The sequence below is a fragment of the Nelumbo nucifera genome, chromosome 1 (assembly GCF_055504915.1).
Source record: "Nelumbo nucifera cultivar China Antique chromosome 1, China Antique-T2T, whole genome shotgun sequence".
Classification (NCBI taxonomy): Eukaryota; Viridiplantae; Streptophyta; class Magnoliopsida; order Proteales; family Nelumbonaceae; genus Nelumbo; species Nelumbo nucifera.
In genome coordinates this window covers 197,834,139-197,856,847 of record NC_142649.1, presented here as the reverse complement: position 1 = coordinate 197,856,847, position 22,709 = coordinate 197,834,139, and the positions used below count along the sequence as shown (strand labels likewise).

At 39.0% G+C, this 22,709-nt stretch overlaps 1 protein-coding gene across 1 annotated transcript; it reads right to left on the bottom strand.

Moving 5' to 3' along the window:
• Positions 1–919: 919 nt before the first annotated feature.
• EYE (conserved oligomeric Golgi complex component-related / COG complex component-like protein) lies at positions 920–21,359 on the bottom strand. Its single transcript, XM_010265962.3, has 10 exons — positions 20,931–21,359; positions 20,009–20,098; positions 19,769–19,888; positions 19,552–19,653; positions 19,144–19,424; positions 12,692–12,837; positions 12,067–12,265; positions 2,912–3,593; positions 1,560–1,892; positions 920–1,440 (listed from the first exon to the last, which is right to left on the bottom strand). Exons 1-10 carry the CDS (start codon positions 21,213–21,215, stop codon positions 1,159–1,161), a joined length of 2,520 nt encoding a protein of 839 aa, XP_010264264.1. The 5' UTR covers positions 21,216–21,359; the 3' UTR covers positions 920–1,158.
• Positions 21,360–22,709: the final 1,350 nt, after the last annotated feature.

Genomic DNA, 22,709 nt, shown 5'->3' with positions numbered 1-22,709 from the left:
TTAAATATTATTGAATGTTTATGTAATTTTGTATGAACGTATAAAGATTTCTGAGGGGGACTGAACAATAAAAACCAGGCGGTTAATCGTTTAAACGGTTTTGGCCGTTTTTATTTTTTGAAAATTTTTTATTTTTTATTTTTATTTTTGTCAGAATGGGCCAAGCATTTGATTTGAATGGTCAGACCGTTCGACCCAGTAACCGGACTCCTGACCGGTTTAGTCACCGGGTCGATTTTAAAAACCATGAGTTTTTAACGTGACCATAAAATCATTTAAATTGAAATGTTCATCATGTATTTAGTGGACTACCTCCACCCGATTTTGAAAATCAGGTTCCTTGAGTTTTTACGATTACTAAGGTCACGTATTGACTAGAGAGTTGGGTCGGCCGACCAGGTATGGTTGAGGTATAGTGCAACTGAACCTTCTATACTATTCTATAGATACTTGCTTTGGCTTTGGTGTAGGTCATAAAGTTAAAACTTGATTTTATCTTATTTTGTTTCAGTTCTTACGTTACCTCATCTATGATAAAATAGGATGAAAATTGACACTGGAATAAATCAGAATTCACACTCAAATCATCATTTAAAATCGGCTTTTATTTTATCAATTAATTTGTTTCATTGTTTTCTTTTTTTCAAATTTCTAGTTGATATATGATGAACATCGACGAGCATTAACTAATAGTGTTGATACAACCGGATTCGGGTGGAAACCAATGTGTATCTAAGTATCTAACCATATATACCTAAAACTATGCACAGAATAGAAAAATATATTCTTGTCACAAAATAATTTGTCATCAAGCTAGATTTTAGCCAGTTTTTGTTGGCCTATATAATGATGGCATACTATTGGATTTGATCTTCACTGAAAATTTGACACTGGCGTCACTGGAGTGATGGCGACTGTATTCTGTTGGTGAAAAGCGGCATTAAAGTTGTATTTTTACTATTTACTTCAAAGTGAAGGGGTGTTGAGCACTTCACAACATTGATTCTACAAGTAAAGCAAGAATACATTACACAAACTGACAGCAGATACTAGATGAGAATATCATGAACTGTCCTATGTTCAGCAAAAGAAGAAAATTAATCATATCCAAGTGGCCTTGGGCAAAACTTTGTTTTACTGTTAAAGAGAAGAAAAGAATCATTGGTCTAGGGTCACACGCCGCATCTTACACACAAGGTGGGCAGTTGGAAGATCAAGCTGACTAACAGCATCTGATTTCAGGAGATCCTGGATCTTGTCTCTTGAAGTTGAGAGGAAGGTGTGGAACGTAGACAGGACTTGAGGAACTGGCATGGACAAAGCTGACAGCACATTACTCAAATACTCGATATCAGCAGAAAGCTGCTGTGCTCCTCGATCAGTTATATACTGAATTCCTCGCAACTGTTCTGTGTAAATTGCTACAGCACCTTCGGCAACCTTTTAAACAATATCAATCATAAATTGGTGAGTGGTAGTAACCTTTAACAAAAAAACAAGCATTGAAATTCTTATGAAGGTCTTCTTCATAAGTTAAAATGGTATTGAAGGTCAAGTACCTTGAACATCCATTCAGTTGCAAAGAACTGTGCTTCATCAGCATTTGCATCACTGCTAGAGATGCCCTCTGCAAGTGGCTCTAGTTGTTGAGGTAGGGTAAGAAGATATTCACCAACGCTAGTCACATAGGTCTGAGGATAGGCACTGAAGCTGGGGAGAGGGAAAGCACTAGGCTCCTCCACTGAAGACCAGATTGGCAACCGAGACACATCACTCAAACGTTGCCGTACCTTGGATATGAGGACATCATAGACAAGTTCATTAACAATCTCTGCAAAGGCTGCTACTCTCTGAGATGCAAGTGGAAGTGCATGAAACCGAGGATCCTTTGACTGCATGATGGCATAAAAATAGTGTTCAAGTAATGAAAATAAATGGAGGAAAAGGTAAAAACAGAATGTCAAAAAAAGGTTATCATGACAGAAAAATAGGACTTGGATAATAATTGTACAGGAAAATAAGAAAGATGCCTCACTGGCACAAGTAGAGAGACATAAAATTAAGAAGTAGAAGGTAAAATTAGATCATCATATTTCTGTTTTATATATGCTTCAGTTAGATTAAGCTGAATAGTTGGCTTTTCGCAATCCTAAGTTCAGAATCCTATATAAGTTCGTTAAACCATGACCCTTTGACCTTTCTGTTGAAAAAATCTGCTTAACCTGACACAAATTATAATAATCTATATAACTGAATGAGCATGTAATATTCAAATCAAAACAGAAAATGCTATATGCAAATTACCAAGAAAACAGAGGAACCCCTGAATACTTAAAATAGAAAAGCCATTACATATTGTCTGTCCCATGTGAAGACACATCATCCAGTCCACACACGCATGCTTGTGGGACCTTTAACTACAGAACTCAAAGAACATTGCAGAAAGTTATAATCACCATAATGGCATAAGTGAGAAAGGACTTATAATCAAAACCAATGTTTTAAAAGGTGGAGGAATGAGGTGAGCTGTTAGGATCTTAATCCTCAACAAAAAGCATGAAGTAAAACAAAAGAAGGCATGGAACAATGCTAAAAAGGATTATACCTTTACATAATAAAAACTTCAAATGGATGTCAAATTTTCCTAAATGTTTAAATAAATCACACACTTAAAATTCAGAAAGCATAGTATTGGTCTTTGAACGAGTCTTCTGATGATTTAATTTTTTGAAGCACATGCTCTCCACATGAGGCATCTGAATGTGTGGATATGTTCCTTATATTTTAGGCATAAGCCTCGAGACATTTTCAGGTGAGCCTCATTTTCAGGTGAGGCTCAAGGCCCAAGTCTCACATCCCTTTCAAAACATTGCTCATAGCACAAGAAATCCAATAAAAGGGTCCAGCATACCTGATCTAAAAGGTTAAAGAGTTTCCTAGATTTTTCAGGAGCTTCAATGAGGCGCACAGCTGCTACATCCAAAACAGCCCTTCCAGCCAAGGATAATTCCCCATTTGGACCATCATTATTTGCAGAAGATTGGTTTTGGTCTACTATTGAACCAAATCTAGAACGTGACAAACTTGTGCTGATCCTGGCAAGAGTAGCTCTCAGCGAAGCTTCAAAAACTGAGGATCTGCTAGTTAGGCAATCTGCAACTGTAAGTATTTGTAATGCCCCTTGGACAATAGCCCACTCTTCCTCATCTGAGACTGTATCAATTTTGCGTGCATTGTGAATTGATTCTTTTTTATCCAAGCTATCCTTCTTTGCACCAGCACCTTCACCAAGGATATCCACTCCGCACACAGCTCTTAAGGATTTTAGTGTATCTTGCAGAGTAGAAATATACTGCAAAATAATATCATCAAGTGCAAGAATAAGCTCATCCACTTCAGAACCTCCAGTAAAGTTGATGCATCTCTCTACTGCTGCTTCAAGAAATACAATGGCAACCGGAATGGATTCCTCCATTCTCCGAACTGTTTCACTGAGCTCAATACCCTGGGCACCCACACCACGAGCAACTGCTCCTCTAAGATCTATACCTATTACTGCAGCAGAGAGGATAGCACGTTCCATCTGTCCATATCTAGGAGATAAGTTCATGTAGTCAGTCATCTAATGGAAAATATCAAAATATGTCGTGAGATTATAAACTCAAATTGAAGAACAAGAAGCTGAATTAGCAAAAAATAAAAAATCACTACATAAAATAAACATAAAAGGAAAAGACAAAATAAATTTTCCTCACAGTACCAGAAAGCATTTATAGGGAAGCAGGTACCTTAGTTGTTATTATGAACACCGTGCAGATAGAACGTGAAGTTTAATGTCACTTCCCAAAGAAATGATTTTATCATGTCTTTTTGGGGGGAAATCAAAGAAAAAAAGAGAAGTTTAAAACAGAAGAATATTGCATTCAGATTTTCCTCAAGACTTAGCAAAAGAGAAATATGTGTTGCCCTATCCATATGTAAATGAAAACTTCACTTGTTTTTTGCAGACCAAAATAAATTTTTCCTTGTTGTTTACATTTTACTAGAAAAAAAGCTTTCATATTCATACTGTTTCGACTGCTGCTACAGTAGTCCGAACAGGAAGAAGAAGAAGAAGAAGAAGAAGAAGAGAAGAAGGGTCAGTCGAAAATCTGATGGTTAACCCATCCAGTCGACCCCCTTAATCTATATTAGATTCTAATGATGTTTACAAAGACAGAAATGCCCTTACTTAAGTGTGGGGCAGAGTAACTCTAATAACACTGCCACATAAGCAAGTTACTTAATAAACAGAAGAAGACTAAACTACTCCTATTCGGCACATCTTAACACTCCCCCTCAAGCTGGAGAATATATGTCATATAATCCCAGCTTGTTACATAGATAGTTCACTTTCCCTAAGCTTAGAGCTTTTGTAAACAAATCTGCCCACTAGTCATTGGAGCCCACATGTTCTGTATTTATCTCTCCGGCAAGAACCTTCTCTCTCACAAAGTGGCAATCAACCTCTATGTGCTTTGTTCTCTCATGAAATACAGGATTGGATGAGATATGGAATGCAGCTTGGTTGTCACAGTACAATTTCATAGGTTTATCCATGTGAAACCCAATTTCTTGTAGGAGATTCCTCAGCCACACTAATTCACAGGTAGTGTGAGCCATGGCCCTATATTCGGCTTCAGCACTGCTTCTGGCTACAACCGTCTGCTTTTTACTCTTCCATGTCACAAGATTTCCTCCCAGAAATGTGCAATAGCCTGTAGTAGATCTTCTGTCACTCACTGAGCCTGCCCAGTCTGCATCTGTATACCCAACTACTTCAAGTTTTCCTCCTGGTTTATACAATAGCCCACGACCTGGAGCTCCTTTCAGATACCTCACAATTCTAAGGACTGCATCCCAGTGAGGTATACGAGGGTTCTGCATGAATTGGCTCACCGCACTAACTGCAAAGGAGATGTCGGGTCTCGTGATAGTCAGATAGTTCAGCTTTCCCACTAGTCGTCTATACCTTCCAGGATCTTCAAATACTTCTCCTGTATCACTGCTCAACTTAACATTTGGTTCCATAGGGGTCTCAGCCAGTTTTGCACCTGACAGTCCTGTTTCTTCCAATAGATCAAGGACATATTTCCTTTGGCACTGATTCACACCTTGCTTTGACCTGGCAACCTCTATTCCCAAGAAATACTTTAATGTTCCAACGTCCTTTGTTTGAAAATGATTTTGCAGAAATACCTTTAGTTTGCCAATCCCCAATTTATCACTACCAGGGATGACAATATCATCCACATAGACCACTAATAAAATCTTCCCAGCTTCTGAGTCATAGCTGAACACTGAGTGATCAACCTGGCATTGCTTCATTCCAAAACTCTTCACCACTTCACTGAACTTCCCAAACCAAGCACGTGGAGATTGCTTCAACCCATAAATTGCTTTCTTCAGCTTGCACACCTTACCACCCTCCCCCTGAGCAACAAACCCAGGTGGTTGCTCCATATATACCTCCTCCACTAGATCACTATGGAGGAAGGCATTCTTTATGTCAAGTTGAAGGAGAGGCCAATCATACATAACTGCCAAGGAAATTAGGACACAGACGGAACTGATTTTAGCCACCGGAGAGAATGTCTCCATGTAGTCCACTCCATACAACTGTGAGTAACCTTTAGCAACAAGTCTGGCCTTCAAATGCTCCACACTACCATCTAGCAAGTATTTCACAGTACACACCCATTTACAGCCCACAGCATGCTTACCAGGTGGGAGAGTAGTAAGTTCCCACGTTTGAGTATGTTGAAGAGCAGAAAGTTCCTCCTCCATTGCCTGCCGCCATCCAGGTGAACTAAGAGCTTCTTGAACATTGTTAGGTATGGAAAAAGAAGACAAAAGTGAAACAAACTGGCGATGTGAGGTAGAAAGACGAGATAATGAAACAAAATTGGAAATGGAATGGAGTGTAGAACTACGTTTACCTTTCCGTAAGGCAATGGGTAGGTCAAGATCTGAAGGTTCAGCAATAGGAGCCATGAGAGGATCCGCAGATGAGGTAGAAGCAGGAGGAGGGGCCGGTGTCGTTCGACGTGTATACACTTGTCGGATCGGTGGTCGTTCAGTGGTGACCTGCACTGGATGAGGAGATGAGTCTACTCCAACAACAGCCTCTGGAACGGAATCACTGACAGGAAGAAGAAGAGGAGGTAAGGGTGAGGACAAGGGTGCTTCATGACTAGAGAAGAAGGGGACAGACTCAAAAAATGTGACATCAGGGCAGACATAGCACTTTCGGGCAATGGGATTATAACACTTGTACCCTTTTTGAGTCTGAGAGTAGCTAAGGAAGACACATTTAATTGAGCGTGCATCTAGCTTGTCTATTCTAGGACTCAGATTATGAACAAAGCACACACAACCAAAGACACGAGGAGTTAATGGAAACGGAGATAAAGTGGGAAACAAGATGGAGAAGGGGGACCGACCATGGAGAATAAAAGAGGGCATCCGATTAATGAGAAAACATGCAGTGAGTACAGCATCACTCCAAAACCGTTTAGGAACATTCATGTGGTGAAGCATAGACCGAGCAATTTCAAGAAGATGACGATTCTTCCGTTCAGCCACCCCATTTTGTTGAGGGGTGAAAGCACATGAGGTCTGATGAATAATGCCATGCTGTTCTAAATACTGTTGAAATGCAGTAAGAAAGTATTCACAACCATTATCTGAACGGAGAACTTTGATTGGAACACTGAATTGTGTGCGTATTTCAGCATGGAATTTTTGAAAAATGGAAAATAATTCACTTCTTTCTTTCATTAAGTAAATCCATGTCATTCTTGAACAATCATCAATAAAGGAGACAAAATACTTGTACCCATTATAAGACTCTATTTTGATTGGACCCCAAACATCTGAATGAACCAAAGAAAAAGGACTCAACATACGACTCTCAACTCTTGGACTGAAGGACACACAACGGTGTTTACCAAACTGACATGACTCACATTGTAAAACTGACAACTGACTCAATGATGGAACCAACATCTTGAGAACCTTGAGAGATGGATGTCCTAGACGGCAATGCCATTGTAGAGGAGTAAGGAAAGTCTGAAGTGCAATTGAAGATCCACCGCTGTCAAGGTAATACAATCCACCAGCTTCATGCCCCCCACCAATCTTCTTCCCCGTCTTGAGATCCTGAAAAACACAAGTGGAAGGAAAGAAGGTAACAGAACAGTTAAGAGCTTTGGTTATTTTACTAACAGACATAAGATTGAATGGAAACTTAGGTACATATAAAACAGATGATAAGGAGACAGAAGCCAAATCAACATTACTAACACCACAGATGGGAGATGAGGACCCATTGGCAAGTGTAACAGTTTGTGATGTGGAGGTTTCAAAAAGAGAAAAGAACACACCTGGAGTCTCGGTCATATGATCTGAGGCTCTAGAGTCAATAATCCAGGAAGGAGTTTTAGATGGCATGCAAGCAATACCTGATTGGGCATATGTGGCAGTGGTATGCTATGAAGTAGTTTGAAGGAACCGTTCATACTCATCACGCGGAACACTCACCATCTCCCTCCCAGAAGTAGATGTAGATGTGGGAGGTGTTCAATCTGCTAGTTTACTGTCACTAATAGCAACCTCGCCTGCTACAGCATGATTAGCCCATTTAGAGGGAGGGCCATGTAGGTCATAACAGAAATTCACTGTGTGTCCATCCCTACCACAGTGAGTACACTTCCTTGTAGAGTTATTTTTTCCTCTGCCACGGCCCCCTATGGAATGACCTCCCCCTCTTGTACTATGTCCACCACCTCTAGTTGTCACAAGTGTTGATCTATCATACTGTGTGGGGTTCTCTGTCTGGCCCAAAGAAATTCTACGAAGTCTTGAGAATACTTCCTCAAGTGTAGGAAGAGTAGAGCCCCCCAATATTGAGCTCTAACTGGTTTATATTCCGACTTCAGCCCCACTAAAAATCTTGTAACATCTAGCTGCTCCCTTTGTTGTTGCTGAACTTGAATATCTGGAGTAAGGGGATGATAAACATTGAGTTCATTCCTTATATTCTTCATGCAGGCATAGTACTCTTCTAGTGTTTTGGTTCCTTGTTGTAAATCAAAGTACTCCTGATACAGCTGATATACTCTTGTTGTGTTATCTTGTCCAGAATATAGCTTCTTAGTATGCTCCCATATATCCTTAGTTGTATCAAGGAACATGAAGTTGGCACTGATTTTGGGTTCCATACTATTCCACAGCCAAGTCATGATTTGAGCATCTTCTTGTTCCCAATCATCAAACCCTGGAGAGTCAACCGGTGGCTTCTCATCTCTTACATGCTTTACTTTCTTCTTTGCCTTGAGAAAAACTTCCACTGATTTAGCCCATGGAACATAGTTCTCCCCATTTAGCTTAATTGAGGTCATTTGTACCCCTAGGTAGTCGGAGGAAATTACTACACTAGGTTTCTGATCATTGTAGCCATCTCCTATTGCTGCCATTGTACTCTTTCACAGTTGTCTCTAACTTTACTTCTCAGCTACAAGCTGATTGATGTTGTTCACAGTTTGATATTTCAGCACCTATTGCAGCTTCAAAACACCACAGTGGAAGCACACACTTGTTCTTATTCACACTACTGCTGACTTCACACACTTACGTCCCACATAAGCATCAGTTTACCATTCACTAATCACAAGTAGAGGCCCTCTTACAACCACTCAAGCACCACAACACAGCCAAATCTGCTGCACCCAGTTCAGACTTGTTTAACACACTTAAGAGGGCACTACACAACCACAAGGAGTTCGGCAAGGTCACTGCATTCTACCTTACACCACTCGGCCACTTACAGCAGCCCTAACACCATTCAACAACTTACAGCAGCCCTACACCATTCGGCTACTGCACACACAGCCCTTCCTAGGGCAACAATGAACCTAGTTCTCTAGGTTCTACTCAATACTAACAGCTTCTTGTAGGGTTTCTACCCAGAAATATAAGTAACACTAGAAGAAGATAGAACCGACCTTCCTTTGAGAATATCAATCAACCATTCACTGCTGAAGTCACTTTCCTTGTTGAAGAAGGTTATGCGCAGCAGAGAGACAAGCTGTAATGTTCCGGACCTAGGGCGAACCAGTTCTCTCCATCGACTGACCAGAAACGAAGGTGAAGAGTCACGAACAATGCTGAGGTGCTTTACCAACTGACGTAGGTCAGGAGCATGGCTCTGATACCATGTTTCGACTGCTGCTACAGTAGTCCGAACAGGAAGAAGAAGAAGAAGAAGAAGAAGAAGAAGAAGAAGAAGAAGAAGAAGAAGAGAAGAAGAAGAAGGGTCAGTCGAAAATCTGATGGTTAACCCATCCAGTCGACCCCCTTAATCTATATTAGATTCTAATGATGTTTACAAAGACAGAAATGCCCTTACTTAAGTGTGGGGCAGAGTAACTCTAATAACACTGCCACATAAGCAAGTTACTTAATAAACAGAAGAAGACTAAACTACCCCTATTCGGCACATCTTAACACATACAGATATCCATCTTTTAAAACTGGACTGCGTAAGGCCAAGGGCCATTACCCAATGTTAGTCCTTGTCTGGAGTCTTGGGAGGGGTGGATATAGACCCAAGTTTTGACACATTTTACACGAAGTGGCTGCCCTCAGACTTAAACCTGTTTTTTCAACACTTGTCAGCAGATTTCACAATGCACCAAGTGATGGACCCTTTTAAAATGGAACATAATAATCGAAATCCCTTGGAAAAGGAAGGCAAACTTGTTCTTTTTTTTCAGTTCTCTATCTAGTATTGCTTATTCATGTTAGGAATCTTTATAGCCTTTGCCTTTGAAACAACAAAGACGTGGGATAACTAACATCTATGTAGGGTGATCACAAGATACTCTTCCAGAAAAAAACTCTGACGGTGCACGATGTAGTAGACAAAGAAAAAGAGAAAGAAACCATAGAAAAAGAAATCAAATTTCTCCATATTGCTGCATTAGCAGTTTCATAGTTTTGGGTAATTCTAATTTTGGCCAATTTGAACTTTAGAGAACTATTCTCTAGATTTTGATCTTGTAGGAATAGAGTTAATCATCTTAAAGAGTTATATCAGTTTAAAAAAGTTATATTAGAAAGTTTTTAGAATTTTGAAAAGTTGAGATTGCTTCCAATCATGTCACCTTTCTTGCAATCCAAGTTTAAGGGGTCAAAACCTATGTTCTGGACTTGATCTTGTATGATCAGGTACAAGTAGGTTTTTCAGTTATCTATCCAATGAAACCAAGACCTTTGAATCCAAAGTGCTTTGGGGAACTTAATGGACATTTTACTAATAGAGTGCAAGTCTTTGACAAGAATTGAAAGTTTCTATACAAGGGGCTTATTTTAGAGACTTGTTTCTCATTTATTTAGTTCTAGTAGGATTATTAGTTGGTATTTACAGTTGTTTTAGAATTTGGACCTTATTTATTCTTCCTATGGATTGTAATCTATTGGTGGGGAGCTAAGACATTTTATCTCCCCCTTTCTTGTACTTATATTTCTCTTATTTAATAAAAGTTTTCAGTTACTGATAAAAAAATTGTTCCTATGGATTACCTATGGGTTTGTTCTTCGTTCTAAAGCAGTTGGAAGTTATTTCTGGTCAATTACATAGTTGAAATTGGAGTCTACAAATTTAGTAATTGTAACTGAAATTTCAATAAATAGAAAAAAACCAAACACCCTTTCCCTTACACCAAAAAGTGTGAGTCAAGGATGCCACTGCTGATCTAAGTTCCATTTGGCAATAGGGAGACCCAACAGCCATGCAAACTCTTCCTCTTCATTAGAGGCAACAATAGCCACTGGCTCAAAGTGCTTTTACCCCACCATGTGAAGATGTCACTAAAAACCTGCTATTCCAAATTTTCTAGATCAACTTCCATCAAATTTCAACTTTACGTCATGGTTTGATGCTAGGGATATATACAACCCATTTGTAGCTGCCATGGAGAAGAATGAATAATGGTTTGGAAATCCTGATTCAAATCATTCATATTTAGTCCTCTAGCTCTGTATCCATGGATGGAGTTTCACAAAAAAAGGAGATAATTATTTCTCAGATAGTAGAGGGAGATAAAGTTCTTCACCAAAGTGTGGTTATTTGGCCCCCTCCCCCAACATTTGAGCATATGCATGTAATGATGCCTAAATTCCAATCTGCACGTATGAAAACCTCTTAATCCAACTACTGGTGTACCATATCACAATTTCTGGACATTAAAATGAATTGAAAAATCCTTTCCTACTTTCTTTAGGAGTGACATTAAAATATATCAGGTTAAAAATAATAAAATGTGTTTTTAACTTGCATGCCTACACATTTTGAGAATGATCTTAGAAAAAAGACTGTACACTGAAAGACAAACTAAAGAGTAACAGGCATAACTTAGACCTCTATATAGAGCAGGAAAAGCAAAAGCATATGAAACTCACTAAAAATCATTAACCAGAAGTGTCCATAAGCAGTTGAACCATGATATTGTCACAAATAATATAGTTAAGGCAGTCTAGTGGAGCCTAAGTGTAATGGCCTGGAAAAGCAAGCCAACACCTAGGCAATAAAAATAAATCAATAAACACAAACACATCTTATGATGTATATATAAACATTATGTAATCGCATGCTCATTATAAACCATAAATAAATGATCTAGTGACAACTTATACCTTATTTTAGAAAGAAATGAAAAGCTTTTAAAATAACTTTCATGGTTTGACATGAAGTGCGCATAAACAAATAGGGATTAAGAGCCCTAATTTTTAGCTCTTTATACACTCGTAATTACCCAAAACCATGGTCATGTCAACATATAAAAGGAGAACAATTTCTTATTTCCCCCACTAAGAGGTCTACATCTAATACTAACCACCTAGATGGTTGTATGGTGATAGGCCTCCAAAATGCCCAAGTGGTTGCCTAGTTGACACATAGACCATGCTTTGACTATACAAGTTAGAAATCTACAAACCACAGCATTGTTCAGTTTATGCGCTCACCTCTGTTTATATAATTCATAAGGAGAATAGATGGCCTTCACTGTGTCCAGTAAAACCTGGAGATCAGATTCCAAAAACAAGTGTTGGATATTCCTCGCAAAAGTACCAGTCATATTGTGCAGTTCTATCAGTGCCTCAAGATGCTTAGTCTGTATCTTAGTACCTTTAGGCATATCTCCAGATAAGATATCCAGTACACCTGACATTTTCCAGATGAAGGAAATCAGAGATAAAGACAAAATTAACCTTGCCTTCCACAATTTTAGAACACTGGCATCAAATACATAAAATCACAAAATGTGCTCTAGTATTATCTAAGGCTGTGGTTGGATTCAAGAGATAGAAGGGGAAACAAGGATAGTCAAAATGAATGTCCTTTAGGTTCTAAAATTCACTAAAACAGTGAAAAATGCAGCTAAAACATCTGCTGTTTGGAAAATGCAAAATGCAAGGTTGATACGATCATACTTGGACAAATACAATCTAATAAGAATGTCATTAATCATTTTCTGTTGCATATTTCTGCTCCCACTCCATTCCAAATACAATCTAATAAGAAAATGCAAAATAACCTTCATATCTAAAAACATACTTGGAAGAGGAAAAATCCAAATGGATGACTAACCTTTAGCTAGTGTTCTTGTTTCAGGAACAACATCTCCAGTTGCAAGGTTGATACGAGAAACAAAGCTTGCATTAAGTGCCACCATTGTCTCAATCAGTATCTTTGGAACAAGAACTTTATAGTCATCAGGAAAAGCAACCATACACCTGCAGAAAATGTGTAACGTGTTATATTGAGTTCCATAACTTGAATGCACAAATATTTAATCATGTCAATAGATGACAAGGCTTTCTACTTGTAAACACTTTGTACATATATTATTTTTTTCTTTAATCAATAAAGATGCACAGGTACTCATAAAACACCATGCAGCCATAGGGCTTCTTTTCTCAAAACAATGAAGAAAGGAAAAGAAAAAAAGGAAAAATATCATTTGCCTTAAATGTAAGGAAAAGGAGAGCAAACAAGAGGATATACACTGTTAGAGTCGGCTGTAGAGGGGTTTTTTATGTTAAGAGGGGGGTGTAATGTCTGTTATGTTTTGGTGCAAGTGTTGTGTCCCATACTTAAGTAGGGGCATAAATGTCTTTGTTCTTTAAATTAGAAACCTATAAATAACATCTAGCTGACTAGAGAGATAGAATTCTTCTCTAGTTCGAACCAGTCTTTCTCTTCTATTTCTTCTTCTCTTCTCCTCTCTCTTTCTTCTCTACTCTTTTCTCTGTTATTTACAACTGAAAAAAGTACAGATCTGAACCATCATAACATGGTATAGAGCAACTGTAACAAGTTCGGATCTGCCCAGAATTTTTGCATTGCCCCTTACCCTAGTTCTCTGCAGATATCTCATCAATCACTTGGAGATTTGCAGAAGGGATGAAAAGGAATCATTCTTTTTTCCTATGGAGTTTTTATGCCTCCAGTTGGTGGTGCAGTGGTTGTTTCAGGTGGTTGGTAGAAAACCCTCTAATCAATGGATTGAAGAGGGCTCTTTCAGGTAGTATAGTGGACAGATTGGTGCAGGATGGATTTGTGTGGTTCAGATAGATGGTTGCATGGGTGTTGCAGTGTGAAACTGGTATTGATGAATTGCACACCTAGTGGTGTGTGTTCAAGTGGTTATGTGGTGCTGAAAGTGTAGGACAGCAGTGACTGTTATTGCGGAAAACTGTGACAGCATATGTTTTCAGTAATAATCAGCCATTAGTGGTACAGTGTGGTGGCCAGCAAGTGAAGTGGTGTGATATACTAGTGAGTGGGAAGTTTTTTTTTTCAATGGAAGCTATGGGAGACAGTAGTGAAACATGTGAAAAAAAAAACCCCATTGATCCTCAAGGGTACAGTGATTGTAAACAAGAAGATGCACAGATTATGACATGGCTATGGAATAGCATGGAACCCAAGATTAGTGTTAACTTTATGTTCTTAGATACAAACAAGGAGGTTTGGGACCATGCAAAGAAGCTTTACTCTAGACAAGATAATCGTACCTGAGCATACTAGTTTTATCAAGAGTATTTTAATCTACAACAAGGTAATCAAAGTTAGGAGGAATATCATACTAGTACGAGGAACCTTCGGAATGAGTTGAATGTGTATCATCCCCCTACCTCTGATGTCAAAATTCAGCAACAACAGAGAGAGCAACTTGATGTAACCAGATTTTTAGTAGGGTTAAAGTCTGAATATGAATCGGTGAGAGCACAGATACTAGGTGAGTCTTCCCTTCTCTCTCTTGAAGAGGTGTTTTCCCATCTCTGGAGGATTTCTATTGGACCTACAGAGAACTCTACCATCTCTGATAGGTCTACCTTTGTAGTGACAAAAGGGGGAGGTCGTGGAGGTAGAGGAGGAGCTCGGGGAGTTCAATCAGGTCATGGTGGTGAGCGTATTGGAGGCCAAAATTCAGGGGGAACTCGTGACAGAGGACGTAGTAATGGTTCGAGGAGGTGTACACATTGTGGTATGGAAGGACACACTATCAACTTTTGTTATGATTTACATAACCCACCTTCAACTTGGGCAAATCATGTAGTGGCTAGTGGTAGTAGTAGTTCGAGACAAGAAATTCAGCAAACTGATTAGAGACCTTCTACATCTACCAATGTCTCCAAGAAAGAGATGATGAGTGTCCCACGTGATGAGTATGAGAAGTTCATCAAAGCTACTTCTCAAGAATATGGCTACCCTCTCACATTCAGGTATGGCTTGTTTGGCATCCAAACCCTCTCATTGGATTATCGAATCTAGAGCTTTCAATCATATGACTGGGACTCCATGTGTGTTTTCCTCCCTTTCTCAACCATCCACATCTTCCATATGTGGTAGTGGACTAGTGGTAATGTTGACATAGATTCGTTGTCCCTGTCCTTGGTTTTGTATGTTCCCAAATTTCCATTTACCCTTATGTCTGTTAGTAAATTGATCAAGTCTCTTAATTGCTCTATCACATTTTACCCTTATTGTGTTTTTCAGGATCTCAAGATGGGGATGAAAATTGGTGGAGGGCATGAAGTTGATGGACTATATTATCTTGATGGTGGTGGTTCGTCAACAGCCCTTAGTCATCTCTTTCTCCTCTTCAATGCCACTATAAACTTTGCCATTTGTCTCTTAAAGCACTTAAGTTACTTGTTTCGTCCTTGAGTCGCCTTTCTACTTTGGACTATGAGTCATGTCAGTTTGGGAAACATCATAGTGTTCCCTTTAGTCCTAAGGTTGATAGTCGTATTTTGAGTCCTTTTTCTTTAGTCCATTCGAGCATTCGGGGTCCAAATAAAATAGTGTCATATACTAGTTACAAGTACTTTGTAATTTTTGTTGATGAATATTAAAGGATGACGTGGTTTTACCTTATGAAAGAAAGGAGTGCATTGTTTTGTATTTTCCAAAATTTTTATGAAATTTGCAATCAATTTAGCGTAGACATTAAGATTCTTTGTTCTGATAATGGCCAAGAAGACTTTTATACACTGTTTTAGGAATATTTGGAATAACATGGCATTATCCATCAAACCTCATGTACCTACACCCCTCAACAAAATAAATGGGGTGGTTGAGAGAAAGAACCGTCATCTTTTAGAGACTACTCGGTCCCTTTTGCACCATATGAATGTACCCAAACGTTTTTGGAGTGATGTTCTTACATCTTGATTCCTTATTAATTGGATTCCCATGTCTATCTTTGAAGGTCATTCTCCCTTCTTTGTTTTGTTTCCTACCATGTCTCATTTTCCTCTTACTCCCAAGGTCTTTGGGTGTGTGTTTTGTCCATAATCTTGGGCCTGGAATGGACAAGTTAGATGCATGATCCACCAAGTGTATCTTTCTTGGTTATTCTAGGACTCGAAAAGGGTATGTGTTATAACCCTAGTTCCCGACGTCCTTTTGTGTGTCCAGATGTTACATTCTTCGAGTCGATTCCATTTTTCTCTAAGTCGGATGTCTCTTCTCTTTCTCCACCTCCACTACTAGTTCCCGTTGAGGACCCCATTCCTCTTGTTCTAGTTGTGGCCAAGTCTTTGCCTCCAGTGCAGCTTCCTCTTGAACGACCACCCACCCGGCAAGTGTATAAGCATTAACATGTACTGGCTCCTCCTCCAACCTCTTCACCGTTGACAGATCTAGTAGTTATTCCCACACCAGCATCAGCCCCACCCCCTGTCTCTGACCTTGATCTTCTTATTGCCTTGCGGAAAGGTAAACACAATTGCACCCTTCATCCCATTTCAAATTATGTTTCTGTATCTCACCTTTTTGCATCCCATCGCCAATTTGTTTCTATGTTGTCTTCTGTTTTTGTTCCTAAGGATGTCTAGGAAGCTCTTGCCTCTCCAGGGTGGTGCCATGTAATGAAAGAAGAACTCTCAGCTCTGACTCAGAATCATACATGGGATCTCACCACTCTCCCTCCTGGCAAGCATGTTGTAGGTTGTAAGTGAGTATACATTGTCAAGTATTTACCAAATGGTAGTGTAGAGCGGTTGAAAGTTTGGTTGGTTGCAAAAGGCTACTCACAATTGTATGGTGTTGACTGAGACCTTCTCCCCTATTGCTAAGATTGGCCCAGTCGGTGTTTTGGTATCCCTAATTGCTATGTATGATTGGCCTTTGTTTCAGCTTGACATCAAGAATGCCTTTTTACACGGTGACCTTCTTGAGGAGGTCTATATGAAACAACCACCAGGGTTTGTTTCTCAGGGGGAGGATGGTAAGGTGTACAAACTCAAGGCGGGGCCATTTATTGACTTAAACAGTCTCCTCGTGTATGGTTTGGTAGATTCAATAAAGCGGTGAAAGAATTTGGCATGAGACAGTGCTAGGTTGACCATTCAGTAGTTAGTTACGATTCAGATGCTGGGGAGATGTTGTTGGTGGTATATGTAGATGACATTGTTATTACTAGCAATGACAGATTGGGGATTGATACGCTAAAGATCTTTCTGCATGATCACTTCCAAAAAAAGGATCTTGATAAATTAAAATATTGTTGGGGATAGAGATAGCAAGGTCTAAGCATGGTATTAATTTGTGCCAAAGGAAGTATGTTCTTGATTTGTTAGAGGAGACAAGATTGTTAGGTGCCAAACCAACTGAAACACCCATGGAACCAAATGTCAAGTTAAGTAGTGATGCAAGTGAAGAGTTTGAAGATCTTGGAAGTTTCAGGAGGTTGGTGGGTAAGTTGAATTACCTAACCATCACTCGGCTAGATATATCATTTGCAGTTAGTGTGGTGAGTCAATTTATGCAGAATCTTCAACTTCCAAGTCATGGCTTGTTATATAAGAGTGGAGGAAGTCTTGAGATAGAGGGATACACAAATGCTGATTGGGCTGGTTCAATATCTGACAAGAGGTCCGCTACAGGGTATTGTACCTTTCTTGGGGGCAATTTGGTAACATGGAAGAGCAAGAAACAGTGTTTAAGCTGAAAATAGAGCCATGGCACACACTACATTTGAATTAGTATGGTTGAAGAACCTCTTACAAAAGATGGGGTATTCGATTTATACTCATATGAAGCTCTATTGTGACAACCAAGCTGCAATCCACATTTCTTCCGACCTAGTTTTCCATGAAAAAACAAAACATATAGAAGTTGATTGTTACTTTATGAGAGAGAAGGTACTCAGTGGAGTGATAAGTAATGCATATGTAAACATAGGAAGTCAATGGGCAAACTTGTTCACCAAAGGTTTGAGTTAGGGAAGAGTGGATTACATATGTAACAAGCTTGGACTATATGACATATACTCACCAGCTTGAGGGGGAGTATTAGAGTCGGCTGTAGAGGGGTAGTGATCATTTTGTTTTATGTTAAGACTGAAGTGTAACGTCTGTTCTGTTTTGGTTTTAAGTGTTGTGTCCCATATTTAAGTAGGGGCATAAATGTCTTTCTTCTTTTAATTAGAAACCTATAAATAACATCTAGCCAACTAGAGAGATAGAATTCTTCTCTAGTTCAAACCAGCCTTTCTCTTCTCTTCTCTCTCTTTCTTCTCTACTCTTTTCTCTGTTATTTACAACTGAAAAAGTACAGATCTGAACCATAACATACACAATTACAAACAATCTAGACAATTAGCCCTCCCCTCATAACAAGAATTAATCAGGCAATAACCTGTCAATATACAAAAAGGCTCTCTCAATCCTTGACTTGGATATCCATCAACCTTAGAATTTTGCTCCCTAGAAATCCACCAGAGCAGGCAGCAAGAGGTACTATAATTTCACTCAAGAAGTGAACAAGGTGCCATGGGTCTACCTAGTGTTTGGCTCCAGTTAATAGTAACCATTGAGGCACATGTAACTATTATGTCATTCTGATCCCAATATGGAGGGATCTAACCTCAGCATCACCTAAGAGGCCACTGAAGAACCATATAAAAAACCAGAAATGCCTACAGCTCCAAAATTAAGCCTGAAGCAGCCATCGAAGTCTCTAGTCACCATCATGGATGAGTGGAAGGGTGGTTCTCCTAATAGGCACTGGGAGAGGATTGGGGGAAAAACCATTAAATGCCTGCAGCTGCAAAATTAAGCCCAAAGCAGCCATCAAAGTCTCTAGTCACCATCAAGGATGAGTGGAATAGTGGTTATCCTGATAGGCATTGAGAGAGGATTGAAGAATCTAGGTAGATCTCTCCTCGTGTCTTCAAAGTAAAGCCCTTTGAAATCAACCTTGACCAGCATCTTGCTAAGCAAGAAGAGGGTACACCTCAATGCCTTGAAGGAAGCAATGTATCAAAAAAAAGGGTTGTCTTTAGCTTTGTGGCCAATTTGCAACTTGACTAGTAAAGGGGAAAATCAAATTATTTATGTCTATTGTCTTGGACAAATATTTACACATTAACAATAGCAAAAAACACAGCCCTGGTATAAAAGACATTGTTTGTGTAACAAGTGTTCCCAAAGAATATATATACTTATTTCATATATAATTGCTGCATTCTTGCTTGACAGTATTGACAGAAGATTCAAATGAGAGAAGAGGGGAGGATATAACCATACCACTTCCATTCCTGTTCAAGATAGAGTAGCACTTCGTCATAGAAACTTGGCAACCAACTGGAAAATGAAAGTACAGACAAAGCTGATTGAGACTCAGTAACATTTGATAGTGGTTCACCATCATGCCTCTCACTTGCAAGCTTAGCAGTTCGCTGCCTGGACTCAAATTCTTCCCAAAGTTGCCTGATTGGCTTTAGGTGGACTTTTGTGTACTGCAGCTCTAGAGACTTGAACCTTCCAATTCGAATCAGGATATTCCGTAAATCTTGAACAGCATCAACCTATAATAGAAAATAGAGAATAAATTAGCAAATCTAGACATGCAGACTACAAGGCCAAGCTGAAGTTAGAAAACTCTTTGAAAAGAAAGCAACCAGTAAGTGTACAAGATATGAGATCAAAGTAAACCTTGCGGTTGGATAAAGCATCAGAAAGACGAGGTTGAACCATTGCCTCTAACCTATCCTCTAAGACTTCAAGCTGCTTTCTAACATTGGAAAACTCTGCAACCTGAACATGTGAAAGTAAAAAATAAATCTTACAAAAAACACATTAAGTTCCGGAAGACCATGCTTAGGAAAGTAAATTTAGTGCAGTAAATTAACTAATGAAGAGAATAGATTACCTCACCAACGGCAGACAAACAATGTCTCATGTTCGCTAAGGTTTCTGCAGCCCGCGGTAGATCACCACTGGCAAAAACATCCTCAACACTTGCACTCAATTGTGTCAATCCTGCAGCATCCTGTTTTTCAATGGAAAATAGCTTTAGAATACTGAAATAGCATAACACAAACACAAACTTCCTCCACTCAACTGGTAAAGCACATAAATATGAGTAATCAACATTCAAGACTATTATTACCTGCAATGTCTTATATGCAGCTTCCATCCTCTGCTTGACCGTGTCAACTTTAGCAAGGGCAGCTACAGATTCAGCTGATGAACCCTCTGCCTGCAGTTGAAAGGACAAATTCTATAAATATTTATAGTTTTTTGCTCCTTCGAAAAAGTAGCACCAAAGGTACCAAAGTACCGATATGATTTAGAAGTTCTCTTCAACATTCTATCAGCCATCCACATGGCACATCTGTGCCACATGAAACTTGTTTGCAGAAAATTCTAGCGAAGAAGCCCACCTGGTTGCTAGCTCGAGAAACAAGAACAAGTGACAACACATCTAACAAAGGCAATCACCAGGTTATTATGTCCTCAGGGAACTTGCCAGACCCCAGAGAGTGCATGTGGTACCAAGGCATAACATTTGGTAAACACTCATTTCATATGCTTTTTGCTTGTTTACTTATTTTTTATACAATAGTTTGGGGTCACCATACCATAGGCAATTTAGGGCTGTCAATTAATATAATCATGTATCTCTGAATTACAATTTTCTGATTCTCATAACCACGTTATGAATTTATTATCTGATGCAAGACATTCATATTAAAAACACAAATCAGCATTATACCACGTTCATGTGAATAAATACATCACGAATTGGACATATCAAGTTTGGAATCCTTGTATAATTTACTCCCCGATCATTAACATGTACTTGCCTACAGACCCTGGAATTCCCGCCATCAGTGGCTGCATTTTGACAAGCATATTATATCTCTTTAATACTGATACAGACCAATCTCCAACAAATTCAATTCAGGTCGTTTGCATTAAATAACCAAAGAGAAATGCCACCAAATTTCCACCTTGGATCTGCTATTTTAAACGAACTAAAATTCTACTCGGATAAAGAATTTAGTAGAATGGAGGATGGATCTGGGTACCTTTTTGAGCTTGAGTAAGATGCCGGTGACAGAATTCCGGAGAGAGATGGCGTCGTCGCGGAGGCGAATGACATCACGGCTAGCACGAGGGACTCGAAGGAGAGAGGCACTGCTCTGCTCCTCCAGAGACGCAGCAATCTCTTCGGATATCATCTGCAACTTCATTTCCAGATCCGCCAAGTGCTTCTCCACTGGGTCTTGAGGGTGCCGAGATTGGCAGACCACATTGATCCATTTCTTCGCATCGAATTTCTCGTCAGAAAAGGCTCCCAAATCAACCATCATCTTTCCTAGATCAATATAATTTCACGAACTATCTCTGGTTCGCGCCTGGTTTCAAGACTTCCATGTTGGAATTTGGAGAGGGCTCTGGAGCTTTGAAGTTGCCCGGTGACCGGTGTGAAGTACTAAGTGTGAACAAAACTCACTACCCAAAAAACAAAAAAGTGTGAATAAATCTGAAGAAAAAAACTAAATTACATAGAAACCCCTGTGCTTTAGGACTGTGACATTTCGCCCCGTATATATTTTGGGAGTAATCGTGAGATTTATACATTAATCGTGACACCTTGTTTTTATTTCTTTGTGTAAATTATAAAGACCCATTTTTTAAACTATAGAATCAGTGACAAAGGCCCCATGAATTTTGACAGTTAGACAAATACCCCTTCGTTAACATTCCGTTCGTTAACTTAAAAAAGGATTCTCATCCTATTATTTAAAATTTTCTAAATATCTAAATTGTCTTTTTTTTTAATTTATTTTACCTGTTTTAATTCATGAAATCATCTTACTTTTTTTACAGTTTGTTCTGTCTATTGTCTTTTCCATTGAAGTTAATTAAAATGGCTATGGTAAAAATCACGGTTTTGGAAGTTGGAACATTAAGGTGTTTGGAAACATGAGCATTTTTTGGGACCGTTTATAAAAAAAATGTCCACGCTTGCTAGACCCGTTTTTTACAAAAAAAACACATTCATATGTTTGGTAGTGTTTCTGCCACATAGGCAATGAGCAACACTAATATTGTTTGGCAAGGTGATTTTCCTCACCGTTTTTCATGTAAGCGCCACATCATTCAACCATTGGGGGCAATGGTTCAGCGATCATGCAACGGTTGAGATGTGATTCACGATGCATGTTCATTTTTCAGCTTGAACCAAACAGTCATGTAGGCGGTTATTTGTGGAATCGCCTAAATGGATCTGACGTGGCACCATTTTTTCAGAAAAACACCCATACTTCCAAACATCCCTCAAGTAAAAACACATTTTAACTGTGAAACATTGAAGAAGAGGGCAATGTGCTTTGCATTTTGCTTGCCTTCATATGGAGAAACCATTGGCGAGATGGTCGAAGTATTTTTTGACAAGAATCAATGAAGGTATTTTTAAGTCAGGTAGGTTTTAAGAGAAAAAAGAGTAAGAAAAAGAAAATAGAGAGTAATTAAAGTGTAGGGGGTCTTTATCACTGACCCCATAAATACAAAGGGTCCTTGTAATTTACCCTTCTTCCTTCCTTCTTTTTTGCTCTGCTTTTTTTTTAGGTTAATTATTTAACACTTATGATAAATTGATAAGCCTTGACCTCGAGTCTCTGACTTTTAGGTAGGGGTGAACAAGAAAAAACGAAAAACTTAACCGAATTGATGAAATCGAACTGAAAATTTACGTTTACCGAATTGATCAATTCGATATTTTGGAAAAACAAAAAGTATTAATTCGGTTTTGGTTAACCAATGTAAAAAACCGATAGTTAATATGTATATTATATATGTAT

Bases quoted from the DNA above. Each gene is read 5' to 3' on its own strand.
- EYE (XM_010265962.3), bottom strand. From the start codon at position 21,215: ATGATGGTTGATTTGGGAGCCTTTTCTGACGAGAAATTCGATGCGAAG. The intron at 3,594-12,066 runs GTGAGCGCATAA...CTTATCTCCTAG, and splicing joins TATGAATTATATAAACAGAG to ATATGGACAGATGGAACGTG. The intron at 1,441-1,559 runs GTACTTGACCTT...ATTGTTTAAAAG, and splicing joins CAACTGAATGGATGTTCAAG to GTTGCCGAAGGTGCTGTAGC.